This window comes from Urocitellus parryii, chromosome 5 (genome assembly GCF_045843805.1).
Source record: "Urocitellus parryii isolate mUroPar1 chromosome 5, mUroPar1.hap1, whole genome shotgun sequence".
NCBI lineage: Eukaryota > Metazoa > Chordata > Mammalia > Rodentia > Sciuridae > Urocitellus > Urocitellus parryii.
Window position 1 is genome coordinate 198,724,006 of NC_135535.1, and position 26,202 is coordinate 198,750,207.

The 26,202-nt window shown below is 38.1% G+C and overlaps 2 protein-coding genes across 4 annotated transcripts in view; one reads left to right on the top strand and one right to left on the bottom strand.

The window, feature by feature from the left end:
- The window catches only part of Slc18a2 (solute carrier family 18 member A2), a 33,925-nt gene extending 23,382 nt beyond the window's left edge, over positions 1-10,543 (top strand). Inside the window, exons 11-16 of the mRNA XM_026384204.2 lie at positions 565-643; positions 820-871; positions 1,437-1,500; positions 3,141-3,260; positions 3,398-3,531; positions 10,439-10,543. Of these exons, the coding sequence (XP_026239989.2) occupies positions 565-643; positions 820-871; positions 1,437-1,500; positions 3,141-3,260; positions 3,398-3,531; positions 10,439-10,543 (554 nt within the window). The remainder of the gene's footprint in view (positions 1-564; positions 644-819; positions 872-1,436; positions 1,501-3,140; positions 3,261-3,397; positions 3,532-10,438) is intronic.
- The window catches only part of Pdzd8 (PDZ domain containing 8), an 84,891-nt gene continuing 69,156 nt past the window's right edge, over positions 10,468-26,202 (bottom strand). The window contains exons 4-6 of one of the 3 annotated variants that reach the window (XM_077799140.1): positions 23,574-23,736; positions 18,446-18,547; positions 10,468-10,632 (exon numbers count right to left, since the gene is read on the bottom strand). In XM_077799140.1, the coding sequence (XP_077655266.1) occupies positions 10,556-10,632; positions 18,446-18,547; positions 23,574-23,736 (342 nt within the window). In that variant the 3' untranslated portion in view covers positions 10,468-10,555. Of the gene's footprint in view, positions 10,633-10,873; positions 18,548-23,573; positions 23,737-26,202 lie in introns of those variants that run through there. The other 2 variants (XM_026384202.2, XM_077799141.1) reach the window with 2 other exon arrangements.

Consider the following 26,202-nt stretch of genomic DNA (forward strand, 5'->3'; position numbering starts at 1 on the left):
GAAACTAATTGAGAAAAGCAGGATGTAGAGCAGTAGGCACAGCATAGCCCCGTTGGAGTGCACAGCATCCTGTGCCCACATGTGTACGTATAAACTTAAAAGGGAGAAGAGTGATGGGGTTTGGATAATTTTATCTCCTGTCTTTTCACTTACCTCAATTTCCCCTAATACTTTCAACGATTGCATTTTACTTCTGATATGCAAAATTGAAGAGAGGAGCAGGACACTGTGCGTAGACGCCTGGTGCACACAGGTCCTGTTGCTGGCCTCCTGCAGCTGGGAGCTGTGCGTATCAGTGCACGTGTCATGCCTGCTCCAGACAGATGAAGCCGAGGATAGAGAATTGATTTTCATCTCTGGAGTGTCTCAGCAGCTCTGTGGGACAGATGAGCCGTGTGGGGTCCAGACCGGAGCCGTGGGCTGCCGGATATGAGCTGCTCGGGCGCGGGCCCTGGGGCTTCATTTCATCTGCTGTAATCAACACTGGGGTGTCTGTGATTATTAGTTTTTCTAACATGTGACTGCTCTCAGTACTGATAAGGTGTCCTTTTCATAAATTTACAGGCGTTGCTTTCTTGCCAGCGAGTATTTCTTATCTCATTGGAACCAATATTTTTGGGATACTTGCACACAAAATGGGGAGGTAAGATTAAATGAAAACAGGCTTCTTTCTGTTATACTGATAATGAAGTGATTCTTTTAAAAAAATTCTAAGTGTTTCTACCTTAGATGTTACAATTGTTTTGATTTCCATTGAATATTTGTACTGGGGAAAAAACATTAAATGTTCATTTATTGATGTGCTTTTTCTTTTGACAGGTGGCTTTGTTCACTTCTAGGAATGATAATTGTTGGAATCAGCATTTTATGTGTGAGTAAAAGATGGCATTTGACAAGTGGGAACAGTCTGAGACTGAGACTTTGGTTTTGGGCAAGACTCACCAAGCAACATTATAGCAATTCGAGTTTGGTGATGTTTAGTTTTGTTGTTTTCCATTTATTTTATTTTTTTTGGAAAAGACTCTCCAATGCATTTATGTTAGAAATTTAGATATTTTATTACCTAGTTTGCCTTTTACCCCCTCCATTATTTAAATCTTGCCATATCTTAAACTAGCCTGAAACAATAGCAGGATGTCTTCCTAGAATAGAACATCTCCTACCAGTGGCCAATAAATACCCCAAATGAGACCTCCTTGTCCTTGTCAGACATTGAGTGTGGACTAGGCTGATCCCTCACAGATAGCAGCTGACTAATTTTTCATGGTCGTCAGAATACTGTTTTAATGATTGGGACGACAAGTCCCATCCTTCCTTTTCCTTGTATAGGGAGTAGCCATATCAGGCCCAGAGAAAACATGTTTTTAGTAAGTTTTCAAGATTACTTGGAGTTGGATATTCCATTATTTTATCATGACATTTATTTCCTCTTACAGATTCCTTTTGCAAAAAACATTTATGGTCTCATAGCTCCCAACTTTGGAGTTGGTTTTGCAATTGGTAAGTTGCATGCAGCTTATGCCTAAATTGAACACTTATTTAACCTCTAGGAGAGATTTACTCTGGTAGAGTAAGTAGACTGTAGTTCTCAGCCTAAATTTCTAGAGGTTCGCACAGAGGCTGCTGGCAGCTTAGCCCAGTGATATCCTGTAGACCATCTCCACAAACACTTTCTTCCACTACGCATCATTTATGTCCTGGAAACCAGCATTTCTAAATGCCTGATGCTTAGAAGCAGACTGCTGTGCCACTGCTATGCTTGGGCAAACAGGGGACCCCCTCACCTATAGCACATCTCCCAGGACTCCTATCTGAAAACAAACCAGACAAGGCTGGGGGACAAAGTCTGTTTTTTATAGGGCTTAGTAAGGGAGTGCTGACTGCTGTGCCCAGATTTTCACAGATAGAGGCAATGGGTCTTTGTAACATAGGAAAAATAATGTCAGGAAAGAGCTTGTTAATATTTTGGATGAACAGTATGTTTTTGTTTCTCATTAATTGAATAATAATTGATCATGATAAAGGCAAATGCCAAATCTGTCACTCCATTGAGGCAGGAATTTAATCTTTGATTGGCACAGCAGAAAGAATAAATGGAGCCCTTCCTGACCCCAGAGGGGTCCTCCTGGTTTCTGCATGTCCCATGGCACGTTCACAGCCTCAGTCCCAGTCACCATTCGACTCTTTGCCTGGCTTCCAGCTCTTATGTTTGGTTCATCCCTTGCTCCCCAGCACCTTGCCCATATCAGGAGATCAGCAAATACTGTTGCCTGTGGAGGGGAGGGAACTAACATTTCTAATGTTTGAGTCCTCTCCTGGTGTGTTCATGGACACTGGCTCTCCGCAGCAGTCATCAGCACCTCCATTTTGTAGATGGAGAAACAGTGTTCAGAGAGGTTAGGTCTGACCATGCTCACTCAGCCAGGCATTTGAATCCAGCACTCTGAACACTTGTGCCCTTTATGCTCCCTGTATCTGGCTGTTTAAGAGATCAGAGATTCAAATACTGGTCTTTGTTGTTGGTTTTAGCCAACTACATGAGACTCCCTCTTTGGGTTTTACCTTCCCAAGTAGAGCCAGATGATCTCTCAGGCTCCTTTGTATACTGGTATCTTCTGATTTCTCCGTAGCATTTTCCACCATGGTGACTCTGATGGTTTGAGTGTGAGGGCTGGTGTGGATGGGGAAGAGGAGAGGTGAGACCTGTAGGTGTGCCAAGTGGCAAGGGACAAGAGGATGAGAAAAATGGCGAATCAGGGAAGCACCAGCAGGAAGTAGGCTCCTAGGGATCCACATAGCTAGTAACCTGCAAGTCCACTGGATCTGAAGAACGGCACGGTAGGTCACCAGAGGACTAGACGCTGTCACCCAAAGATGGGCCATTCTGGCAGAGGGGGACAAGGTGAGGTTAAGGCAGGGGCAGGCAAGTGGAGGCTTAATAAAGGACTCAGACTGTGGTGCTGGATTCCACCCTCAACCTCAGTTACCTTCCACTGACTGTCTTCAGTGAAAGGTTTGCTGTCAAGGGTCCACCATTGCAGGGGAAGAGCTGGCAGTGTAGTGAGTTTAGGACACTGTCACTCAGCTCATTTTTGCTTTTCATCTGTTTTCTATACACTGTGCTCCCTGACTGTCCACAGGGATGGTGGATTCATCAATGATGCCTATCATGGCCTACCTCGTGGACCTGCGGCACGTGTCCGTCTATGGGAGTGTGTATGCCATTGCAGACGTGGCGTTTTGTATGGGATATGCTATAGGTAAGAACATGGCTCTCAAAAAAGCCTTTTACCTCTGTGCAGGATGGATAATGCCTCCTAAAAATATTGAAGTCTTTGCATTCTCTGTGGACAAGGCATTTGGGGAGAGCTTTATCTAATTCTCTGTTTCCTGAAAGGTCCTTCTGCTGGTGGTGCTATCGCAAAGGCAATTGGCTTTCCATGGCTCATGACAATTATTGGGATCATTGATATTCTTTTTGCTCCCCTCTGCTTTTTCCTTCGAAGTCCACCTGCCAAGGAAGAAAAAATGGTAAGAAAAATTGGGGATTCAATGAAGCCATCTGGGTTATTTCCTCATGGTTCAATTGGAAAATATATTTCTGATCCTTTTGGGCAGAAATCTCCAAACACAGAGTTCCTGTTTAGTTTGTACCCCAAGGGTAGTTACTTGTTTTATTTTTACTACCTTTATAGTTATTTCTTTCAAGTAGTATGTTTTTAAACTTAAAGAATGAAATTATTTTGTACATAGATTAGCGTCAGTACTCTTTTCAACCAAGTATAAGCCTGGCAGCATTCAATTTGATTTTCTGTGGATCTTGCAAATCTTGGACATAATTTCCCAGGGCCATTTGTGGCACTGTTTGCTTTCTCCTAACTCTTTCAGCATTCAGTGACAGTTGGTGTCTTGTTCCTTACTATATATAGGAATAGAGATGATTTTAGGTATTTTTTTCTTATTGAAAACCATTGTATATGCACCCTAAGGCCCACGTGTGAACGTGTAGAAGTGTTTAATACGTAATCATCAGAATCGTAACCACAGGCAAGATACAGAAAATAAATTGTCTTTTTTAAACAGATTCCAACTTATTGGTTCTAAATTTGAATTTTGAAGTGTACAAGTCATTTTGCCCTTTGGGTGGTGTTTACCCTACCCAGCAGAGAGAAGCTCAGTGTTTCTGATAATTATTCATACTTGGTAGTGATGTTGCTGATTATTTTTCAATATCAAATGCTGATATTCATGTAGCTAAGGAGAGGGTCTTGGACAAAGAGTAAATGAATTGAGCATGAGAAGGTGATTTTTTTTTAATATTTGGTTGTAGGTGGAAACCATACCTTTATTTTTTATTTTTATGTGGTACTGAGGATGGAACCCTGTGGCTCACATGTGCTAGGCGAGCACTCTACCACTGAGCCACAACCCCAGACCGATTTTTTTTTTTTTGTTTTTATGAGGCTAGTTTATAATGTTTTCTTGGAAGTATGTTGGAAGTTCTTTCCGAGAGTTGAACTGAATTGGTCTTAGTGCTTTGGCATTTTGTGAACTGCCCTCTGGTGATGGTTTTCTCCAAAAGTGGACTTAAAGACAGACCCTAAAGTTAGGTTATGTGAACTCGATGTTTGGGGCATTTAAAAAATTCATTACTTTGTTCATCAAGTCTTAAAAATATGTCAAGTATTTAACTAGATAACTAAGTTGCTCACGACCCACTGGACTCTCAAAAAAGGAGAGGGAAGGTGCCATGGCCCTCGAGTCCCTTCTCCTTTCTTTCCTCCTATGAGCATGTGTCTCCAGTTCTCCTCTCGTATGGGCCTTGCAGCTTTCCAGCCTGGTTGTGTGTATTCCTGCTCCATCTTCATCTGGCTGACCAGAGTGCAGTATCGTGTGCAAAACAGGCCAGAACATTCTTAGCACAATTATATATATATATATATAAATTACCTGCAAATACTTGTGTCACTCAGGAGACTATTTGAAACTCTTTAGATGTCAGAGGCTAGCCTGGGCCTGGCAGCAGCTGAACTGCCCCCGCCCATAGGCCTGTGTGATTCTGTGTCCAGTGGGGAAATGAGAACTTCTGCCTCACACGGTTGTGTGAAGAGTAAACAGAAGTGTCCCAGCAGAATGCTTGGCTGTGTGGCTCAGTGAATGTGTTCCTGTCATCTCCAGCATCACTCTCTTATCCTTCTTGCTTTGTGTACCTCTCCACTTACTCTGTCCACCCAGTGGCACCCGAATATCCTCCCTGCCCCCCTCTGCATCATGACAGCTTCCTTCCTTTTGCTATACAGATCCCAGAACTGCTGGGTAGATGCCTCTCACCAGGGTGGTGGGCCGCAGCTGTGGTGTTATCTGTCTGTGGTCCACAGTATGATGGCTTATCTGAGGGAGTGAAGGAAATGAATGAGGTCAGAGGACAAGTGGGGGATGTGCTTCCTCAGCCAGTTGTTGCTGTGTCCTGCAAAATGATGGCAGAAGGCAGGCCTCAGGACCCCTTTTCTTTCTCCATATAAACCAGAGCTTTAGTTCATTAAAAAATGATGGAGGAAGTGGAAGAGACTATCCTGAAAGGGAAAGCAATAAGAATTACAGGTTTCCAGAAAGCCACTCCACTCTCACTGTAAAATGTCACAATCCTCAATAAGTGCCTAGCTAGATAAACCATTAAAATCTTGAGAAAAATGTGCATCTCACTGCCTATAATTGATGCCCATAATGAAGGATGCCATTTGACTGGCATGGTGGTGACATTTGAGGGTGTTGGCTAGCAGCTGCTGCCTGCTCATTGTGCAAGCAGAACAGGAAGAAAGTGGGTGGAAGCTGATATAGCACCTAATGACAAGGGGACGTGCGGGTGGGACACTGTGTGCCATGAAGGAGAAAGAATCAATTACCGTGCACTTGAGAAAACTCAGCAGAGACAAGTGCTGGCATTCAGGATCAGCAGTAACCAAAGGCAGCGGGATGCGAGAGCCAGAGGCGGCTTGCACCCTTAGCAGAGTTCTCTCATGAGACAGTGTCCTGATAACAGGGTGTTCAGACTTGACCTCTTTTATATTGAAAGGCCTGATGCTACTTTCATAGATCACAACTCACAGAATCATGAATTAGCTTGTAAGCACTTGAGTCTTCCTTCTATTTGGTTTATTGGATTTCTGTTTCTTATAATCAGCGTTAACAATATAGGCAGAGGACAACAAACAAAACAAAACCCTCATGGATACTCAAGTCCCTCTGTAAATATAAGGAATTTCCATATTGCCATTAGGAAAACTGTCCCAGGGACAAGGCAATTCAGGGCAGCCCTTAACTCTCAAAATACCCAGCTGAATTTTGGTATGGATTTTTCTCTTCCAGGTTGAATAATAATAATTTTTAAAGGCAGGGCAGGGTTCTTAGTTTTGCTCTTGAAGTTCCTAATTGTTGCCAGGGCAGAAGAGTCTGTAGTGGGAGAACTGCCAATTGCTTTTACTGGATGGCTCTGATAGTGGTGCCATAGGTCCTCCAACAACAACGCTGTCTCCTGGATGCCATGGGCTGGGCAGGGATGGGTGGCCAGAGGCTAAAGACCAGATATACTCCACACATTGCAATCCATTTGTGGAAACCTGTTCCTTTGCAAGGCACTTACACAGAGGGTACAAAACCACTTTTTTTTTTTTCTAGGTACGTTAAAGAGAGAAAAAAGGAAAACTTTTTTTTTTTTTTTTTTACTAGATCTGGTACCTTTCAAAGTCCCCAAGACTAGGACTTTTTCCTTCTAATGCTTTAACTGTTGTTTCCTTAGCCCAGAATCTCATTTCATTTGGTCTGACATGGTTTTACTACCTTAAGATCTGGGTTTTGCTCTGTATCTGACATGAGCTTAGGTGTTGCAGGGGCTACCCTTGGCTCTTACCATTTGGGCTTTGCTCTGTCTCAAAACACCAATGCCTCCTATTGATTTTCTCTTCATTTGTGAGTTGACACACCTTTCTCCCCAAAGCAACATACAGAGTGCTGGAGTGCTGGTTTAAATTGTGGGCCCGTGTGGGCTGGGGTGTAGCTCAGTGATAGAGTACTTGCCGAGCATGCATGAGACCATGGGTTTTAGCCCCAATGACCTCCCCAACCACACACACACAAATTGCCTGCTTGCTTCATAGACCTGCTACTCATCATGAACTTGATTTAGACCCACTTACACTATTTGTGCCTTGCTTTTCTTTCCTTCCCTCTTCTTTCTTCCCTCCCTTCTCCTTCTCTTCCTTTCTATCAAACCTCAGGTGATCCACCACAGAGCTACATCTCCAGCCCCTCCTTCTTTTTTTGTTTCTTTCAGACAGTTAAGTTCCCAAGCTGGCCTTGAACTTGTGGTCCTCCTGCCTCAGCCTCCTGGGTTGCTGAGACGACAGGAATGTGCCACCACTCCCAGCTTGTGCTTGCTTTTCATGGTGGGGCTTTTGCAATATTACATGCCATCTGCCTTATTTAATCATATGTTACTTTTTTGGAAAAAAAAAAGTACAGTTGCATAATTACTCTTTCAAGACAGGTTCAGAAGCCAGTGAGCTAGGTTTTAGAAGCTATGAAACAGTATTTCATGGAAGAAACTTCTTTACTGGACTGTGTAGCCAAGTACCATTGGCTGTGTTGATAAATACTGGTCATTTACTTCTGTATAATGCCAAATAATCAGCCTGATAGAGCTTTCCCCCTGCAGTGCATTCTAAAAAATTGTTTTTTGCAGTGCTGGGGATGGAACCCAGGGCCTCCAGCATACTAGGCAAGTGCTCTACCATTGAGCTACATCCCCAGCCCAGCAATGCAGTTTTATAGAGATTTTTTGGGTGCACTGTAGTTGTACATATGGTGGGATTCATTATGCCATATTCATAAATGCTCATAATTTTATTAATCTTGTTCTCTAGTACCTTACCCTTCTTTCCCCTCAGGAATGTAATTTTTTAGTAAGTTCATATTTTGTGCCAGGTCCTAGGTTCAGGGGATCCTTAAGATTACACATTCAGGTGTAATGGTGAGTGAGCTAGAGAGTGGAAGGCAATCATAAGGTAGTGATGGCCATCTTTCCGAAGAAGGTCTTGCTGCCTTTGGGCAAGTGTGGCTCAAGGCCCACTTGGCATTCCTGGCTCTGACTTCCGACTGACTTTTCACATTGCTTCCTCCCCAGATCTTTGATGGCCAGGCGGCTTCCTGCTGCCCTGTTGCTGAATAATGCATGCTTTGGTCATAGCCTCCTCCCCTGCTGTCCAAATCTTTTCATCTTTCAAGGATTTTCTCAACTCCCTTTCTTCCATATAACCTTCTCTGGCACTTGACCCACAGCAAGCACTTGACCTGTGACCCTGGAGGACCTGGCCTTATTTGTGCAGGAAGGCAATTTAGTTGCTGATACTCTAGAAGGTGTCTTGGAAGTTCTTGATGGCTGGATGACTGCTTAGTCAACCAGCTTAGAAAATGCCTTATAACTAGGGGAGTGTTTCTCAAAGCCATCAATAGCACCATCACATGAAAGTAGGGATCTGGAATTTCATTTTTAACCCGCTCCATACCCATTATCCATGTGCCACCCCTCCCACCCCCAAGTGATCCTTAGACACATTTCTTTGAGAATCACTAATCTGGGCAGATGAGACAGTTAGCTACTAGGGGGTTAAATTAAACCTTTGTGTAACATAGGGAGAATGGTCCTGGCGTATGATGTCTGTTGCCTCAGTTATTTTTAAAATTGAACTCTTTTTAAAAATACAAGCATCAATTCACTCGGCAAGCAGTATAATCACAAACAGTTAAGTCCAAAGCTGACAGTGTGAGCTGGCAGCTTGACTCTGAGGTCAAGGAAGTCTTATCTTTATGTGTCACACAGGCAAAATCATTTGAGAATTTCTTGGGAAATGATAAATGGGTTAAGCATTGACTGGACTCTTATCACATCTGCAGGACAAGAGCTGGGGTAATAGCTAACAGACACTGAGATAGGTTGCAACAGGCCAGCATCAGGAACATTCTAATCCATTTAGATTTTCAAACTACACAAAAAGGATTGAGAAACGGTTCATGCAAAGGGAAGAAAACTGTAGGAGACATACCTGGGGAGAGAGAGAATCCACTGTAGTTGCATGTGGCGTCCCACCAATGGCCTCGGCGTTTCCAGCTGCCTGGGTGTGTCGCACACCTTTGTCCTGAGGCTGTCTAGGCTCCCTCAACCTGTCACCTTCTGCTATACTGTTGGCCTTCACATCTGTGGGTTCTGTGTGTGTGGCTTCAATCAACTGGTTTGAAATATTTGAAAAAACTGCATCTGTACTAATATATACAAACCTTTTTCATTATTCCCTAAACAATACAGCATAACAAGTCTATACACAGCATCTTCAGTGTGTGAGGTATTATAAGTAAACTAAAGGTGATTTTTGAGTATACAGTATGTGTAGGTTATGTGCAAACAATTACATCACTTTATATAGGGGATTTGAGCATTCACAGATTTGGTGTCCTGGTGTGTGTATGTGTGTGTGTGGGGGTGTCCTAGAACAATCCCCTGAGAATTCAAGGGACAGCTATGTATCCCTTGGTCCAATAACCACTCTGTGCCTGCTTCCGCAGCCTACCATACAGGGTTATTCTGGAGTTCAGGAATTGCATCTAAAATGCTTAGTATAGTCCCAGCCTGGTAAACACCAGCTGTCACCAGCCTCCATGCTTGGTTCCACACATTTCAGGAGGAAGAACGGCTGTCCCTGCTTAGTGGTTGAGTATGCTTTGAAAACAAGGCATCACTTGTTTTTTTTTTTTCAGTCACACTATTTAAAAAGTTTTTAGTAATAATAAGAAGGCATGAGACTTTTATGTTCATCAGAGGAGAAACACATTAAAAATAATCATACCAAATGGATGAGGACAGCAAGGATCTGAGGAAGAAGTGGTCTGGACATCACATTAATCTCAGGACAGTGTGTATATATGGCTGATATCAAAACCACATCTATGAATGGAAATAATGGAGTGAGTAGTCCAGACTTCCAGAGGTTTCTAAGAAGTGTGAGCTCCCCTCAAGAAGCATTACAAAATGTGCTATCACAAGTTGGACTGGGTGATCCCCAGAGTCCCCACTTTCATTTCCCAGAACCTAGGTATAACTCTCCTTCAACCTAACCTTTTGTTGCACAGCATCTAAATTCCCAGAAATGACTTTTCCCCGAAAAGGTATATGAAAACTTGGCAACGACCATTTCTGCTATCTCCTACCACTGGGAATTTCCACACAGCGGAGAATTCCAAGTCTTTTAGGCCAGGTACCTGGCAATTGTGCCAAAATGACTGGGTAATAGCAGATAGTACAGCACTTTCAAACTAACCCCTAAACAGTAATCCCATCTGATCTTTACCTAACAGGAAGTTAATGTACCTGCACTGTGCTTTTTTTTAGGCTATTCTCATGGATCACAACTGCCCCATTAAAACAAAAATGTACACTCAGAATAATATCCAGTCATATCCGATAGGTGATGATGAAGAATCAGAAAGTGACTGAGACCCTCAAAAATCATCGGTGTTTAATTGTATACAAGTGTTTCCAGTGAAATGACTCATCCGGAGCTGTCTTAGTCATACCATCCATCCCTGGCGAAAGAGTAAAACAACCAAAGGTTATTATTTCTTTTCTGTGGTTATGATTGACTGCCAACAGCCTTATAAAGAAAAAGAAGCTTTTCTAGGGGTTTGTATAAATAGTGTTGAAAACTTTATTTTATGTATTTGATTTTATTAAATATTATACAATATATTTTGACGAAATAGGTATATTGTAAATCTATAAATATTTGAATCCAAATCAAATATAATTTTTTAACTTACATTCATGAACACTTGGACAAAAATATCTTATATTTTTTCTGAATATTGGTAATGAGTGTTTAAAGCACACATTGACTCTTCCAACAATGAGAAATTAGAAGGAAGTCTGAAAACAATCACATAAGACGGCATGTTATGTAGCGACACTGCGAGTATTATTTAACTTGTAATTACTATCAGTATATTTATGAGTTAAAAGCTAGTTTTCTCAAGTGCAGAGGACAAGAACTCAAGTCAGTATCTTTTGGATTTATCTGTTAATCTTTCGCCGGCATTAGTTTTCTACGTAATCACCTACTTGGAAAGGGATGGTTGTAAATTATGTTTACATGTCCTGTGGTTGGCAGCAAACATTAAAGTCAACATGGGAAAATAGTAAATGTTCTGAAAGTGGAGAAAAGCACCGAAATGGTTGTAATGAAGCAAAGCTTTCCTTGTAAGATGTGTAGTTGATTCTTATTGGGTGAGAATGGGGAGTACAGGCACCTTACACTGTTAAGGTTGTATAAGCAAGGTAAGGTTTGTCAACATCTAGTTCAAAACTTTTGGAAAAAATAAAACAAGGCTAATTGCTGCTATAAATTGAAAACTCAGACTGTAATATCTTCAGCCTGTCTGTAGGTCATCCAAGTGTTTTTTTTTTTTTTTTTTTTTTTTTAGGGATCGATTAATTTTTGGTTGTCCAAAACTATTATTTTTTGACTCCCAAAAGTTGTTCACATAATGTGGAAACAAATTTTAAACAAAAATGGAATGAAATTGTTTATGTATTTAATCCCACATTAGAAAATCAGATAAAATTCATAGGGTGGTCAGGACACATCTCCTTTCCCAGGCAGAAAAGAAAAACCAAACATAAAAATGTGTGTGTTACCATATCATCTGTGTGCTGGGTAATAAACATTTTCTAAGCATGATAACATTGATATGTCTTTTTAGTGTACCAGCAAATACTGTTAGTGAATATTGTCGTTTACATTGTTTCATATGAGGTGTGACTGGAATGTGAAGATAGTGTGGAATATATCCCAAATAATACTAATTCTACAATTCTGTAACCATAAATTACTTCATGTCAGTTTGGTTCAGTAAACTGTGTTTGTGTTAACTTGGACATCAAGGAGCAAAGATCTTTAGACAAAGACTTCTCAACCTTATTGACTACTACATATTCTCTAGGAAAGTGGCTAGTACTTCTTTTGCTTTCTGAAGCTCTTCCGTGGGGATTAGATGATTTGATGATTGGTTTCCAAAGGCAGTGTTCGAGGAAAACAATCTTCCTACTCAGTAGAATGGACTATTACACAAGTCAGCTACTTTGGAAGATGGCTCTGGAGGAATTCTTATATGGCCAAAACAAAAAGGATTGTTTTTACTTGTACAGAATAGCCTTTAAAAAAATATACTAGGAGCTGGGGATGTGGTTCAGCGGTAGCGAGCCTGCCTGACACTTGAGGCCCTGGGTTCAATCCCCAGCATTGCAAAACCAAAACAAACAAAAAAGAACCAGTGTGCTGCAAATTGCTTCTTAGAGGGGCTTGTGGTTCTCCCTGCCCCAATACTCTATAATTTATTCCGATTTTACTTTTGCCTCTAAGGATTCAGCTTCTGTTAAGAATAACTGGCAAAGGCATGCTTGCTATTGATCCCTAGGAAAAAGATAAAACAGATGGATTTTTGAGAACTGTTTGGGGAGCAAAAGAAATGTATGTATTTAAGGAGAAAAATGATAAGGTATTTTATATGACTAATATTCTGGATTAACAAGACTGAAAACGGGTGATGTTGTATCATGTATATCAGAACAAAGAACATAGAGCTCTCTGAACATTTATTTTTTTGAAGAAATGGCTTTTATGTTTGTACTTGGTAATACAGACACAAAAACCTTAATGAGGTAGTAATGAATATTCATCTTTCTTTTGACTGCTATTGTGTATCTGTCCTAATCATGTTTTAGCTAGCCTATTTAATAAACCTGATCACACTATACTGTGCCTGTTTGTACTCTTTCATAAACCAAATATTGTTGGAATAAAATATATTAGGTATCATTTTGATTATGGATGTTTAATTAAAAACTCTTCTATGCTTGCAGGCTTAATTAAAAGTCACTCCAGGTTAGTGTGTACTTTTTTGGCTTCCCACATTTGTTTTAAATAAAAATATGTAACTAGGCACATTATGTCAATGTGGAAAATAGTTATCCCCAAACCTCTACTCTTGCATTACTATTCTGATTGCTGTGAACAAGTTAACTGTACCTGATAAAAAGAACTATAATATCCAGCCATTTGGCATAATGTACCCAGGCCCCTGGGTCCTGGAAGTTTTGTAAAACCCTTGAAATCAGGGGCATTCTGAATGGGGTGAACATGATCCAGCTTCCAGGGCTGAGGGTACACAGTTTTAACCAGACCTTAAAGGGTATCTGGGACTCAAAAAGGATGAGGGGAATCTCCCACTCTTTTGGGGTACACTATTATCTCAATTTAGAAACAAACACAATATTTTTTAAAAAATTTAAAGTGATTTTAAATTTATTCACTTTTAGAGGACTTGAGAATCTTATTCTTCATTATCCTACTACTAGAGCCAAATGTTTTCAAATTGCCTTTTAAAAATCTAGATACATTTAAACTTAGAACTTGGTAGTACCCTCAAAGTTTTTATACTGCTTTCTTCCCTCAGAATCACAAAATATCCACATAATAAATATTTCAACTAGTTCTGATATTGAAGAATGTTTCCTGATATTAAGAAATGTAGCGTATATTTTTTAATTGCAAAATAATGCCAAAATGTTGCCCATTTTCTCTAACCCATTCATGTAAATACCAATATGGAAAATACACTCTAGTAGTCTAATTATTACTATATAGTAGAAGCAAATCCATAAATATGATATTTTACAAGTTAAGAAAACAACAATTAAAAAATTGTTTTTGCAATTTCATTTTGTAAAAGTGGACTTCAGTAGCTTATCTGCATGGCCAAGTTATACCAGGCAATAATTCCACATAGATGCAGCAATCACTTTTTTTTTTTTTTTGGATGGCATCAAATGAAGATATTCTTTTTTTCTGTGGTAGTCTTTATTTATTTATTTATTTATTATTTTTAGCTATTGATAACATAGCATGGCAGCGAGATTACATCAGTAATGTAATATAATACAACTTTTTCACTGAAGCCTTATACCTTACTATACTCTAGGCTGTCTGTGGAGTGTTCCCCCCTTGCACTAAAGTACAACTGAGATGCCTCTACTGCTTCTTCCAGCAGATAGAAAAATATTGCACTACATTCAAGGTATATTTTACAAATGTCATTAGCAGCATTACTGAGCTTTCCATAATTGTGGTTTCAAAGAGTTAAATACTTTAAAACATGAGTAGATTCTTATGAAATCAAAGTTTTGCATTATCTCCATTGCTCTTTCAAATGCAACAGCTTCAGGGGCATGTTTAGATGTCACTAAAACTCCCATGGTTTAATCTATAAACACCAACCACTTAGATACTCCACCTTCCTGGTTAGCAATGGTAAGTTATTTTACAATAGGAAACATGGTTATACATTGGGCAGACAAGTTCACGCATATGTTGTGGGACATTTTAGCTTTCAGGGGGTTTGGTGTGGAAAGTCTGCTGTAGCAGTGTTCTTTTAAAATTCGAGCATGCGTAAACAATGAGAAAGGGGGTTCACATACATTCTTGTTATAAACCTGGTCAAGAAAGATATTTAGTGTCTTAATATTTTCCTTAGTAGTCTACTGATTTTAAAAGTGGAATGACTTTTCTACCCTCAAAAATGTTTTTCTCATATAAATAATATCTTCTATCTGTATAGCTTTTTGCTGTTCAAAGTGCTTTTGTAGTTATGCTACTATTTTCCTCACAACAACCCTGTGAGGTAGTTATTAGAGTAAGTAGTATTAGCCTAGCTTTACAGATGAGAAACGGCTGCACTGAGCTCTTCTGTGACTTGCTTATGGCTGACAGCTCATTAAGGGAAGACCTTGAACTTAAACTCTTGTATAGAGTCCTGGGTCACAATCCTTACTGTGCCTTTCTTTGCCCACCATGAAAGCTGTTTCATCTTGTTTTAAATTCGTGTTGATTATGTATCAACTTATCAGAAAAAGGGGAAAAATATATATATATTTATTTTGTAGGCATATAATAGGCCCAAACTATTATGTATACAAACAGGGGTCAAGTTTACACATTTTCCCTCAGATGTGTTACTGGCATCAATAAGTGGACCAGTATCAGAGAAGATCTTCATTTTCAGAGAACTGGTTCCAATTCCTATATATATGGTCTATTTTTTTTCTTTCTAAAAAAAAGAATGACAGTCTACACTACAGAAATATTCAGAATGATCACCATTCCTTTAAGCCTGTAAAATAGATGAAGCAATAAATACACTTTGCATAACTCCTCTCCTTCACAATATATACTCCTACATGAGAATGTTTTTAAAACAAAACCAATTATCAATAGTCATTTAACAACAGTCCTCTGAAACTTTAAATATCCTTGTACATGCTTTATTTCCTATGGGAGAACTGAAGATAAAAAAACATTATGAATGCTTAGGACTTCCATTTAAAAGGAAAGAATTGACATTTTGAAAAATATTTCAAAACCCTACTGGCTACTAATTTTCAGTAATCTTGTTATCTTCTACAAAATTCTTGACCAACTGTATTCTATGTTTATTCCCTATTTTGTTTATCAATGCAAGCCCTTCAGATTCATCACTATGTATCTACTATACTTCAGCTGCACACAAGCTTTAGACAAAAATCTCAGAAGCATAGATAGCAAGCAATATATGTAAAAAATAATTTTACTAAATCAGCATAACAGACTAAAACTGCAGCATCTGCTTCCATGTTATTTTTGGCAAAAACAAAAGAAAAAGCCTCCCAAAGCTCCAAAGTAACAAAAATCTCAAGCAAGTAGAGATGACAAACTTCAAAACAAAAAAACAAAACAAAAAGATTCAAAACCTGTTCCCTTAAAGATTGCTGTTGTCAATTTGGGCATGCAGCAAAACTGTTGTTATAACCGTGATGGAAATGAAAATACTAAGAGTCTGGACAATAACCTATTTAACACTAATTCAAAAACTAAGTTGAAGGAAAAATAACACAGTGAGACACCACACATACATAAATGTGACAAATTAGCTTACATAATTAGAAAAAGTTAAAAATAAATTAGTAAAAATAAATTCCCAGTATAAACCCCAAAAAAGCATAGCTATAAATGCAACCCAAAACAACCAATTAATGAGCTGGTCATATTTTTACTGGAAAACAAACTCATTCCTGTTCTTTCTTATACAAGTAAATAACTGGAGCAGCAGGCTGAGGTGCATTACAAGAGGACTGAAACATGGTTGTATCCATGGTACTTTAGATGCATCTTTTCCCCAATCATTTGAAAGCTGACACAGCCTGTTGGTTACACAGACTCGGATGGACCAAATAGGTCATCTGAGATACTGCTGAATGGCTGCGAGTCTATCAGTTGGCTTATTTCACTATCAAGGTCTTCTTCTGTATCTTCTGTGTACTTGCTTATTTTTTTGGAGTGCTGGTCTAATGATAGACTTTCTAAAGTTTCAATATCTTCAATGCCTGCCCTATAGTGGATCATAAGAAGTGTGAGAGCTTGTAGTCTTTCACCCGATTTAGTCAAAGCAGCTGAAAGAAGTGATTTTTTCCTTGTATCAGTTGTCTCTTTTTCTTCTCTAACAAGGGAATTATTGTGTTCCAACTCCTGATCAATCTCATTCTGTAGTTTATCCAGCATGAACTCCAGCTTCTGGATTCTCTCCTCTGTAGGCAAGCCCCTGTACAGATCACGGCCGATTTCTTTAACTGCAATAAAAACACTGTCATCCAGCCCACCTTCTTTTCTCACTAACTTTATTCCTGTGCTGCTTCCTCGTTTGGAAGGACTGTTTGGACCACAGACCTCTGTGTCACTGCCTTCGTTGTCTGATGTGTTGGGTGTGTGTTTTGGTGAAGGTTCTACGAGATCAGTTCCTGGTTCAGAAAGGCGAGTTTTAGAGACTTGACGTAAATTTAGCAAACGAGAGCTTGTATTAATAATGTGCCTTGTCAAACCTGTCGTTTTATTAACTGACTTGTTAGCTTCGGCATCAACACGAGGAGCCAGGCCCAAGAGGGGTTCCTGTCCTTCTAGCCTAAGGTTTTTCAGGGTTCGGTCTATTCGTCTCTCAGTTGCTCCACAAAGAGGAGTCTCAGCTAGACACTTTTCTTGACATTTTTTATGGCAAACATAAGCACAGAACATACACTGGGAAGCTGCTTTTGTCCAAACTTTTTTTTTACAGTAATCACACCAAGTTGGGTTTTGGAACTGAGTATCCTGGAAACTATGTTTACTTTCTGATGAACCCATCTGTCCAACAAAGTGCTCCTCTTTAGGCAGGATAGAAACTTCTTCAACCAAATGGAGTTCTTTTTCTTTCTCTAAATTAGTAACTACATGGTGGTCTGGTTCTCCTTCCTTCAAATATTTGAAGTGAATAGTAATGTCACCATAGCAAAATTTGTCATTGAAGCCCTTTTGCATACTCAGATTCCTTAAAGCAGTTCTAGTGACCATGGCCTTAGGTGCAGGGGCTTCCAGTCTGAATTTTGAAAGGTATTCCATGTTTGATGTAGCTAAGCATCCTAAAGCCACCTCTTCAAGTTTTAAACTAATGTGCCCCAAACAGATAAGACCTCCCAACTTGAAAGGATCCCTGCACCACAGTGCAACATTCAGGTATCTGTGGCAGGCTTCTATATCAAACAAACAGGATGCTCTGGTTTTTGTCCACTTTCCTAGCTTATTCCGATAAAGAATTTCTGATGACTCCCACATTTGACGGTCATCCGAACTGTCTTTAGTAGGGCAAGAACCTTCTGAAGTAAAATCTTTAGTCATTTCTTGCTTTGCTATAAACTGCTTAGATGTAGTCACATCTTCTACGTGATCCACATTTTTTGCTTGCTTCTCAGATTTATCTGCAGGAGGAGGAGGAAGAAGCACCTTCTCTGGCTTTTCAACAAGAATGTCTGGTTCGGCCTGATTTGGGGTGTCAGCAGAAGGCAAAGGAACTTTTAATTGTGGTCGTGGTGGCACAGGTGGTTTGAAAGTGGATCCTTGGGTGGGTTTTGACACTTGTGATGGGTCTAGTACCTCAGAAGTTTTTAGGGCTGGCGGTTTATTTCCTTCTTTGGCTGGAATTTTTGGTGGTGGTGGGTGACTTCCTGCAACTAATTTACGGTTTAAAACTGGGGATATAGCGCCAAGAGGTTTAATAGAAAGTGTTGTTGGAGTACGTTTGGGACTATGACTTAATGACTGTGCCTCATCTTTGAACTCGTTTTGTACTCTGACATCACTTGCCAAATCTTCAAATTCAGAATCAAGGTCTCTATTTTCACCATCCACTGCAAGTCCTGCAGCTTCCTCTTCATAACTTGGTTGGCATGAGCTTGATAAAAAGTTTTCTTCCAACTGGCCAAAATTATCTTGCAGAACAGTACCTTGATTGCTCTGGCCAACAGGCCTTTCGTAGTACACCAAGACTCGGTCACCAGCCTGCTTGATAAGCTTCAACACCTGTAGTGTCGATGTAATTTTTACACCTGGTTGAAGATTTAAAAGGGAAAACATGTAAATTACTGCAATAAAAACTGCCTAATTTTTAAAATATAATTGCTATTACCTCAAAATCATTTAACCAAAAAACAACACAAATGTTATGATATTGTCTGTAGAGGTAAATGTTTAAATTCCTGGCACTGAATTTCAAGTGAAATTTGTCATATTTATACATGCACTTGATCAATCTCTTTCCCCTGTACCTTGCTTTTACTTCTTTTCCTCCTTCTGCCCATCCATTTGCTCTACTCTAATGATCTCCCTTCTATTATTATTAATAAAAGTGGAATTCATTGTGAAAAAAATTATTTAACATATGGAAGAATAATAGGGAAACCTAAGGATATTTGACTTTTGACTCTTGTACTGAATCTTAGCTGAATGTGTGGATATTCTGGAAATTTACCTTGTCAGCCTGGCTATTAACTGCTAATTGCTTCCCATTCTTTCCTAGGTTAAATGACATTACTTCTGAGTTTGAAATGAGAAAGTGAGCAGACAGAGACCTATTTAAATGGGCTTTGTTATTGGTTAAACCAGTCTTAGAATGATGAGAAGCTATGATTCCACTGAAAGAAATTCCAACATATTCCCCAGAGATTGCAAGCTATGTGCTAAATGACTTAAATCAAGAGACCAATGCTTAAAATAAGTATAGCAAAATACTATAAGATGGGCAATGGACTCTCTCTCAGATTCTTTCTATTAGCTACAGCCACACAACTCATTTGTTTCAGGATGTGAAAAAACAAGGGATAAATTGCTTAAAGTTAAACAAATTGGTTACTATCTAAATCTGGAATATCTATCTTAAATTTTATTATTTTCTAATTTTGATACCAACAGAGTTTAACACTCAAAAGACACAAATGGATACAGAGTGAAAAACTCTTCACCTTTACCTTCTAGCTATTCTGTCCCTTCCATAAGGTACCCAATGTGTTAAACATACTCTAGAAGTATTGTCATTTGAAGATGTGACTTGTTTCCTGCAAGACTTCCCATCTTCCTCAGATAGTACTTATCTCTTACTTAGAGTTTGGAGAAAAAGTCCTTGTTTTCCAAAGGTCTCCAGGCCATCCTCAATAAATCAAAGTTAACACCAGCCCCTTCTAATACCTTGATCTCAGAGTTCCTCAACTGTGTGATCTACTTCAGTGCCTGGAAAGATCATGCTGTAGGCTGCTCATCAAGTTTAACTTTCCCATATCAAAGATCTCTCATTTTAAATTAATTTCTGACCACATCTCTAATTTTTCACCTATTACAATACTGTCTGCTGACTCTGCTTTTAGGTAGTTTATTGGCCCAACCATTCCTTCTTTCTTTGCATGGTCCCACTGGTCTTCTGATACCACATGCTTTGCTATCCAACTTAAGTGTCAAGATTACAAAATAATGTTCTCACAAATATTTGTGATTCTCTTGTTCTAGCCCTTTCCTCTTCTAGGTTTTTTTTTTTTTTTTAAATAATTAATCCTCAGATTTGCTAGCCCTCCATCCCCTTTTCCTGCTTTTCAGCTTCCCACCTGGATCTAGAATTGAGTCATGCTATCCATCCTTGGCAAGGTGTTCAGTACTGCTTAGCATTTAGATGGCTCTCTAAAACAATTAAGATTCCAAATCAACAGTTTTAAACCTTTCCTGTTCCCTGAAGCTCAACCCTCCCCACTCTTTCTCTGCAGATGTCATCTATCTTACTAACCAAAAAGCACCACATGAAGTTACCTGAACTCCCTGCCAGTAACTCTTCATCTTATTTTATTTCAGAGGAGGAAGTATCCCTTTTTTTTATATTTTTGATCTTGCCCTCCTGTCTCCTTCAGGATTTTGCTTTATCAGTTATTCTCTATTCCCCCCACCCTTTGGGTACTAGGATTGAACTCGGGGACACTCAACCTCTGAGCCACATCCCCAGCCCTATTTTGTATTTTATTTAGAGACACGGTATCACTGAGTTGCTTAGTGCCTCACTTTTGCTGAGGCTAGCTTTGAACTTTGGATCCTCCTGCCTCAGCCTTCTGAGCTCCTCCAATTACAGGTGTGCATCCACACTCAGCCTCACTTATTTTTTCTTACTTCTTTTTTCTTTAGAACTTTTCTTTTCCTTAGTTTCCAAGATATTGTACTAAACTGGTTCACATCATCTCTCCTCTGTTTCTTTTCTGTATATACACTTGACCTTTACATGTAGTCACTACGAAGGTTTGTCTGTCATTAGTTCTCAGCCTTTTTTTGCTCTCTCCCTGGTACAAAGGTCCCCTCTAATAGTTCACAAACTAGCATATTTGTTTTTTGGTTGGTTTCTCCTTTTATTCACTACTGCCCAACTTCCAGACAAAACCATCTAGATACTTCTTTGGCACTACATTTTTGGCACAGTTAAAACCCTTCTGTGACTCTCTGGTCCTCTTATCCTGACTACTATGAATCAACCTGCCACCTCCCAGTTAGCTCAATTTGAATCCTGGAAGTAGCAGACTCCCTAGATCCATTCACCTGTCAATTCTAATTCAGAGTTCAGGTCCATTTGCTTTCAGTGTTTGGATACTCCTGATCACTGCCCTCAACTACGGAAATAAACAGTCTTCAACTACAACCTCTCACTCAGACCTTTGCTACTTTTAATCACCAAGTATATTGCTGCCAGATTTTCCTAAAGTTACAGCTCAAAAGCCTTTGGCCAAAAAACTCACACTGAAATCCAGAGCTTTCTAATGTGGTTCTTCATGATTCATCTAGCTTTAACTTCTAATGCTTCTCTCTAAGTACACTATGTCACAGGAATACCTCAGTTTGACATATACATAAATGAAAAATAAATCCATCCAGTGATCTTTAACAGGAAAAAACTTCAACTCAACCTAAATCCATTTTTTTGTGACTCAAAAAATCTGTCCTTGTCTCATCTCTTTTCTAATCATCGGGTACTTGTGGAGATGGCTACTGTACCTCTCTCTCCAGGCTAGATCATTCAGGTTTGGATTTTTCTTTTGGAATACTTAAAACATCCTTGAAAGCTATAAAACCAGTAAAATGGACTATTAATGAATTTAACTATAACATTTTGCCAATCTTATTTCAACTCTCACCAATACCCTGATACTAAGTACCTTAAAAATTTTATATATCCATATAAGTGAATCAAATACAAATATACGAAAAATAGCTGTTGACATGGGGTAAAGTTTGTGACATATTTAAAAAAAATAAAGCCTACTACCAAAAATACACTGTAGGCTTTTAATTTGCTTCCTAGAACTGGGGCAGAGGATGTACTTAAGGGAGAAAAAAAAAAAAAGCCAGGAAAGAGATGTAAAGTTTTTCTGTTATGCTTTAAACCTTTTGTCAATGATTGTTTATTGCATCTGTCTAATCAATAAAAGTTATATTTTTATAAATGTTAGATTTGAAGGAATAATTTTTACTTTTACTCTCTGTATACATTTGTATTGGTTGAATTTATTTGTCTTTTATTTTGAATTACAGATATTCACTACTTCTGTCATTTAAAATGAAACCCTAAAAGGTTTCATTTACATAAAAAAGTAAAAAAAAAATAATAAAAATTCACCCAATATATAAAACCAAAACAGGGTATGTGTGAACATAAAAAAATTATATTGAATTGTGATTTTAGCAGAGTTTGTCAGACAGCTGACATAATGAATGGAGGGCTATTTTATGACTTTCCTAGTGTCTTCCTAGTGTTTATGGACCAGTAGCACTGGCATCATCTGGGAAGTTGTTAGAAACAGAGAATTCTGGGCCCTTCCCCAGGTCTACCAAATACATATTTGAATACGTCTACATGACAGGAATACACATGGAAGTGTGACAAGTGCTGCTTAGGCTATGATCAGAGCATGTGACAATGCTAACTTAGTTGGGTTTCATTATTTTCTTGTCACGATGAAACTGAACCAAAGAGAGGTTTTTAGTTTTTTGAACTAGAAATTGATTCCAGGGGCACTTTACCACTGAGTTACATTCCCAAATCCTTTTTATCTTGAAGCTGGGTCTCTCAAAGTTGCTGAGGTTGACCTTGAATTTGTAATCCTCCTGCCTTAGCCTCTAGTATCTGGGATTACAGGTGTCTTTGGTCACCCTACCAAAGACAGTTTTTCGACATCTAACAAAGGATAATTGCTCTTTGCTTTGAGAACTGCTGTATCTTATTTAGTGTCTTTCGACATCTAACCAAGGATAATTGCTCTTTGCTTTGAGAACTGCTGTATCTTATTTAGTGTCTTAGCTGTGAAAGAACATACCACAATGCCCTTAAAGGACCAAATGTGACCAAGCATGTGTTCAAGAAATCTCTTACAAGCCATAACAGCCAGGTACCGCAAGGTTAGAAAAGGTTTTCGACTTTCCCTTCTGGCTGTGCTGTGCTTAGGCATATATATACAAGAAAGTAATCCTATTAATAGGGAGTTTTTGTTGCTATTATTAATAATCCGGTTGATAAAAAGGTATGCAGTATGCAGGTGATGTATTTTTCCACCAGTGATTTAGGCTGAACTCTAAATAACAGCCTCCTAACAAACAGCTGGCTTTTCAAACAATATGGGGCCTTAGGACAGTGCAGATGTATCCTCTTGGACAAGGAATAATATTTCTTCTCTTCATTTTCTAATTGTATGGGATGGGGGCAATAGTGCTAGTACTCATAGTAGTAATGGTGGTAATTATGAAAAAAGATGACTTATTGACTTACCCTAAAAAACGAGAGAAGTAGAGGATAGGAAGGGAAGGAAAATTAGAGAAGTTACATAAAAGTGGTCTAAAAATGAAGTTAAAGATTTATATGTTAGGACTAAAATAGCATATGTTTTAAATGCATTTGTAAGGTATCCTTCCAAGTAGCATTTAAAATAGTTTATTTCTTTCCATAATAAAATTAACAAGTGCTTATTATAGAAGTAAGGAAGAAGACAGACAAGAAAAACTCCACATCTACTTTCTAGTTTCTCTGTAAATATTAAATATTTACATTATCATCATTACCTCCAATAGCAATGAGTCGATCTCCCCGCTGAAGATCTGCAATTGCAGCAGGTGAGTTTGGGGCCACAGTTTCAATTATGACATGCCCAGCATATCCATCAGTTGACTGAACAAGACGAAGTGTAAGTCCAACGCTTTGTAAATTCCCTTTTATTAATTCAACCTTTGATAAAGCATGAAAAAGTAAAAATAGGTTCAATGGATTCACAGTAGTAGAGTGAGATAACAGTAACACACTGAGATCACCACAGATGACTGTGACTTCTGCATAATGGTAAGTATAATTACAGTCAAAGGAGGGATAAAAATCATTATTGAAACAATGTAAGTTAAAATATTCTCAGATCATACACTTAAGTTATTGAAAAAAAATCAAGCACTTTGTCTTCCATGTGTTTTATTAAGGATTCATGCTTATTCTAGAAAATGTGGATTGGAAAGGCAAAATAAAAGAAAACCACTCCAAATCATACCATCTAGAAATACTGCTAATATTTTGTATTTTCTAACATGTATTTAATAGAAAATTGAGAAATGCCTCAAAACTGAGGCACTGTGAATATAAATAGACACCCTATTAATATAATGATATATTTTGAGTAAAATTCTAAATCTTACTTTTTTCAAATATAATGGGAATAATTAAATGGGAACCCCCCCACCCCGCAACGTGTCTATACTGAATATGTACAGATGTTTTTATTGTCATTACTTGAACTACAGTATGACAACTATTTACACAGAATTTACATTAGATAAGTAATCAAGAGATGATTTAAAGCATATGGGAGAATATGCATAGGTTATATGTAAATACTCTGCTATTTTATATAATGGACTTGAACATCTGCTGATTTTGGTGTCACAAGGTAAAAAGTTGGGGATGGAGATACCAAGGGTGGACTGTGTAGTTGAGTTTTCTTTTTTGGGAGGGAAGGCAAAGGAAGAGTTTACATTTACAACTTATTAAGTTATTTTATTAATGAGATGCTGTGTTCTACTTCATCAGGATCATTTTGTTTTCTAAACAAATCAGTCATCTAATTTATCAGGAATACATATTCCAGATTAATATCATCTGTGAATTAAGAAGAAAAGCATGCCATTCAAATCACCAATTTAAAAAAAAAAAAAAGGAGTACCACAACCCTCCAGATGTCAAGAATTCAATTGGTGTTTATGGTGCTCAGTTAGAAATCAGTCTAATTATATCATCCTCCAGCTGACATTTCTTAGTCCTGTTCTTTAAGGGTATGTCATGAGGAACTTTGTCAAATACCCTAATATCCAAATATATCATTGTCTGTGGCTTTAATATAAATCACACTTAGCTAAAATGCAGTTTCCCTAAATAATGATGTTGGCTGGAACCCTTATTAGAAGTTGTTCTTTAATTTGAGTGCTAATAGGGTTTAAAAAGTTTCTTTTCTTTTTTTTTTTTTTTCATTTGAGGAAAATCTTAATTATATTATGTTGGTGGGAGAGGAAATTTGGTCAAAGTTTGAATTACGTAGAGGTTTATAAAACACGAAGATAACCCATATAAAAAACATTTGTATCAAATCTCCCCAAACATCCATCACTGAATTCCTGCCTTATGATCTAGTAAATAAATCATCTTATAAAATATTTTTCAGTTAATAAAGCCCTAGGAACACATCCTTGCAAATCTAGGAACACACACACACACACACACACACACACACACACACACACACACACATTAACAGACAAAATGCCAATTAGAAAATTTAGAATGTAAAATCTCTAGTTACATTCAGAAACTTACTAAGAGTAGAAAATAAGAAGTTAATTTGTATGAGTCTGAATACTGGATATTTAAAAAATTAACAACTGGGTTTAGAATGTGTTTTCTATGACCCTTTGCTCTTCAAAGTAGAATAGAAACTGGGAGGAATGGGTTTGAGAAATGAATTGAATCTAGTATAAGTATCAGAATAATTTAGCTTCTTTATTTTCTGCCTATAAATCATGTTCTTTTTCATTTCAAATGATAGTTAAAGTAAACATTCCAGATAGAGAAAGAGATTAATGAGGGGAAATATTAACTTATTCCCTCTTTCCCCAATTAAGTTTGGACAGTGTCTCAAAAGTGACTCAAGAGTATAAAAATATCTTTTAATTAAAAATCTGATAGAATGATGCACTTCAAAATGAGTATAAATGGAAATACTGTATTTTATCATAAAATTTAAGATGAACTTTACAAGACCATTCAAACGATACCTAGCTTTTAGAACAAAATTGACATCTCCATGGAGTTAAGACTATTCTTTTTAAGCAAGAATAGTGAAAAAAAAACAACAACACATAACTACCTCCTATATATATATATATATATATATATATATATATATATATATATATTTTAAAGTTATACATGACAATTGAATATACCATGCACCATATATATATATATATATAAATAAATAAAACAAAACATGACTTTTGAAATGATATGACAATAAACAGAAATAGAAATCCTAAATATTTCTCCTATGTTTGATGAAGCATATAATATGCATTCCCTAGAACATGATGTATTACCTGAAAAATTGTTCGTAACATTTTATTGTGGAAAATTTCAAATAGATACAAGACTACAGAA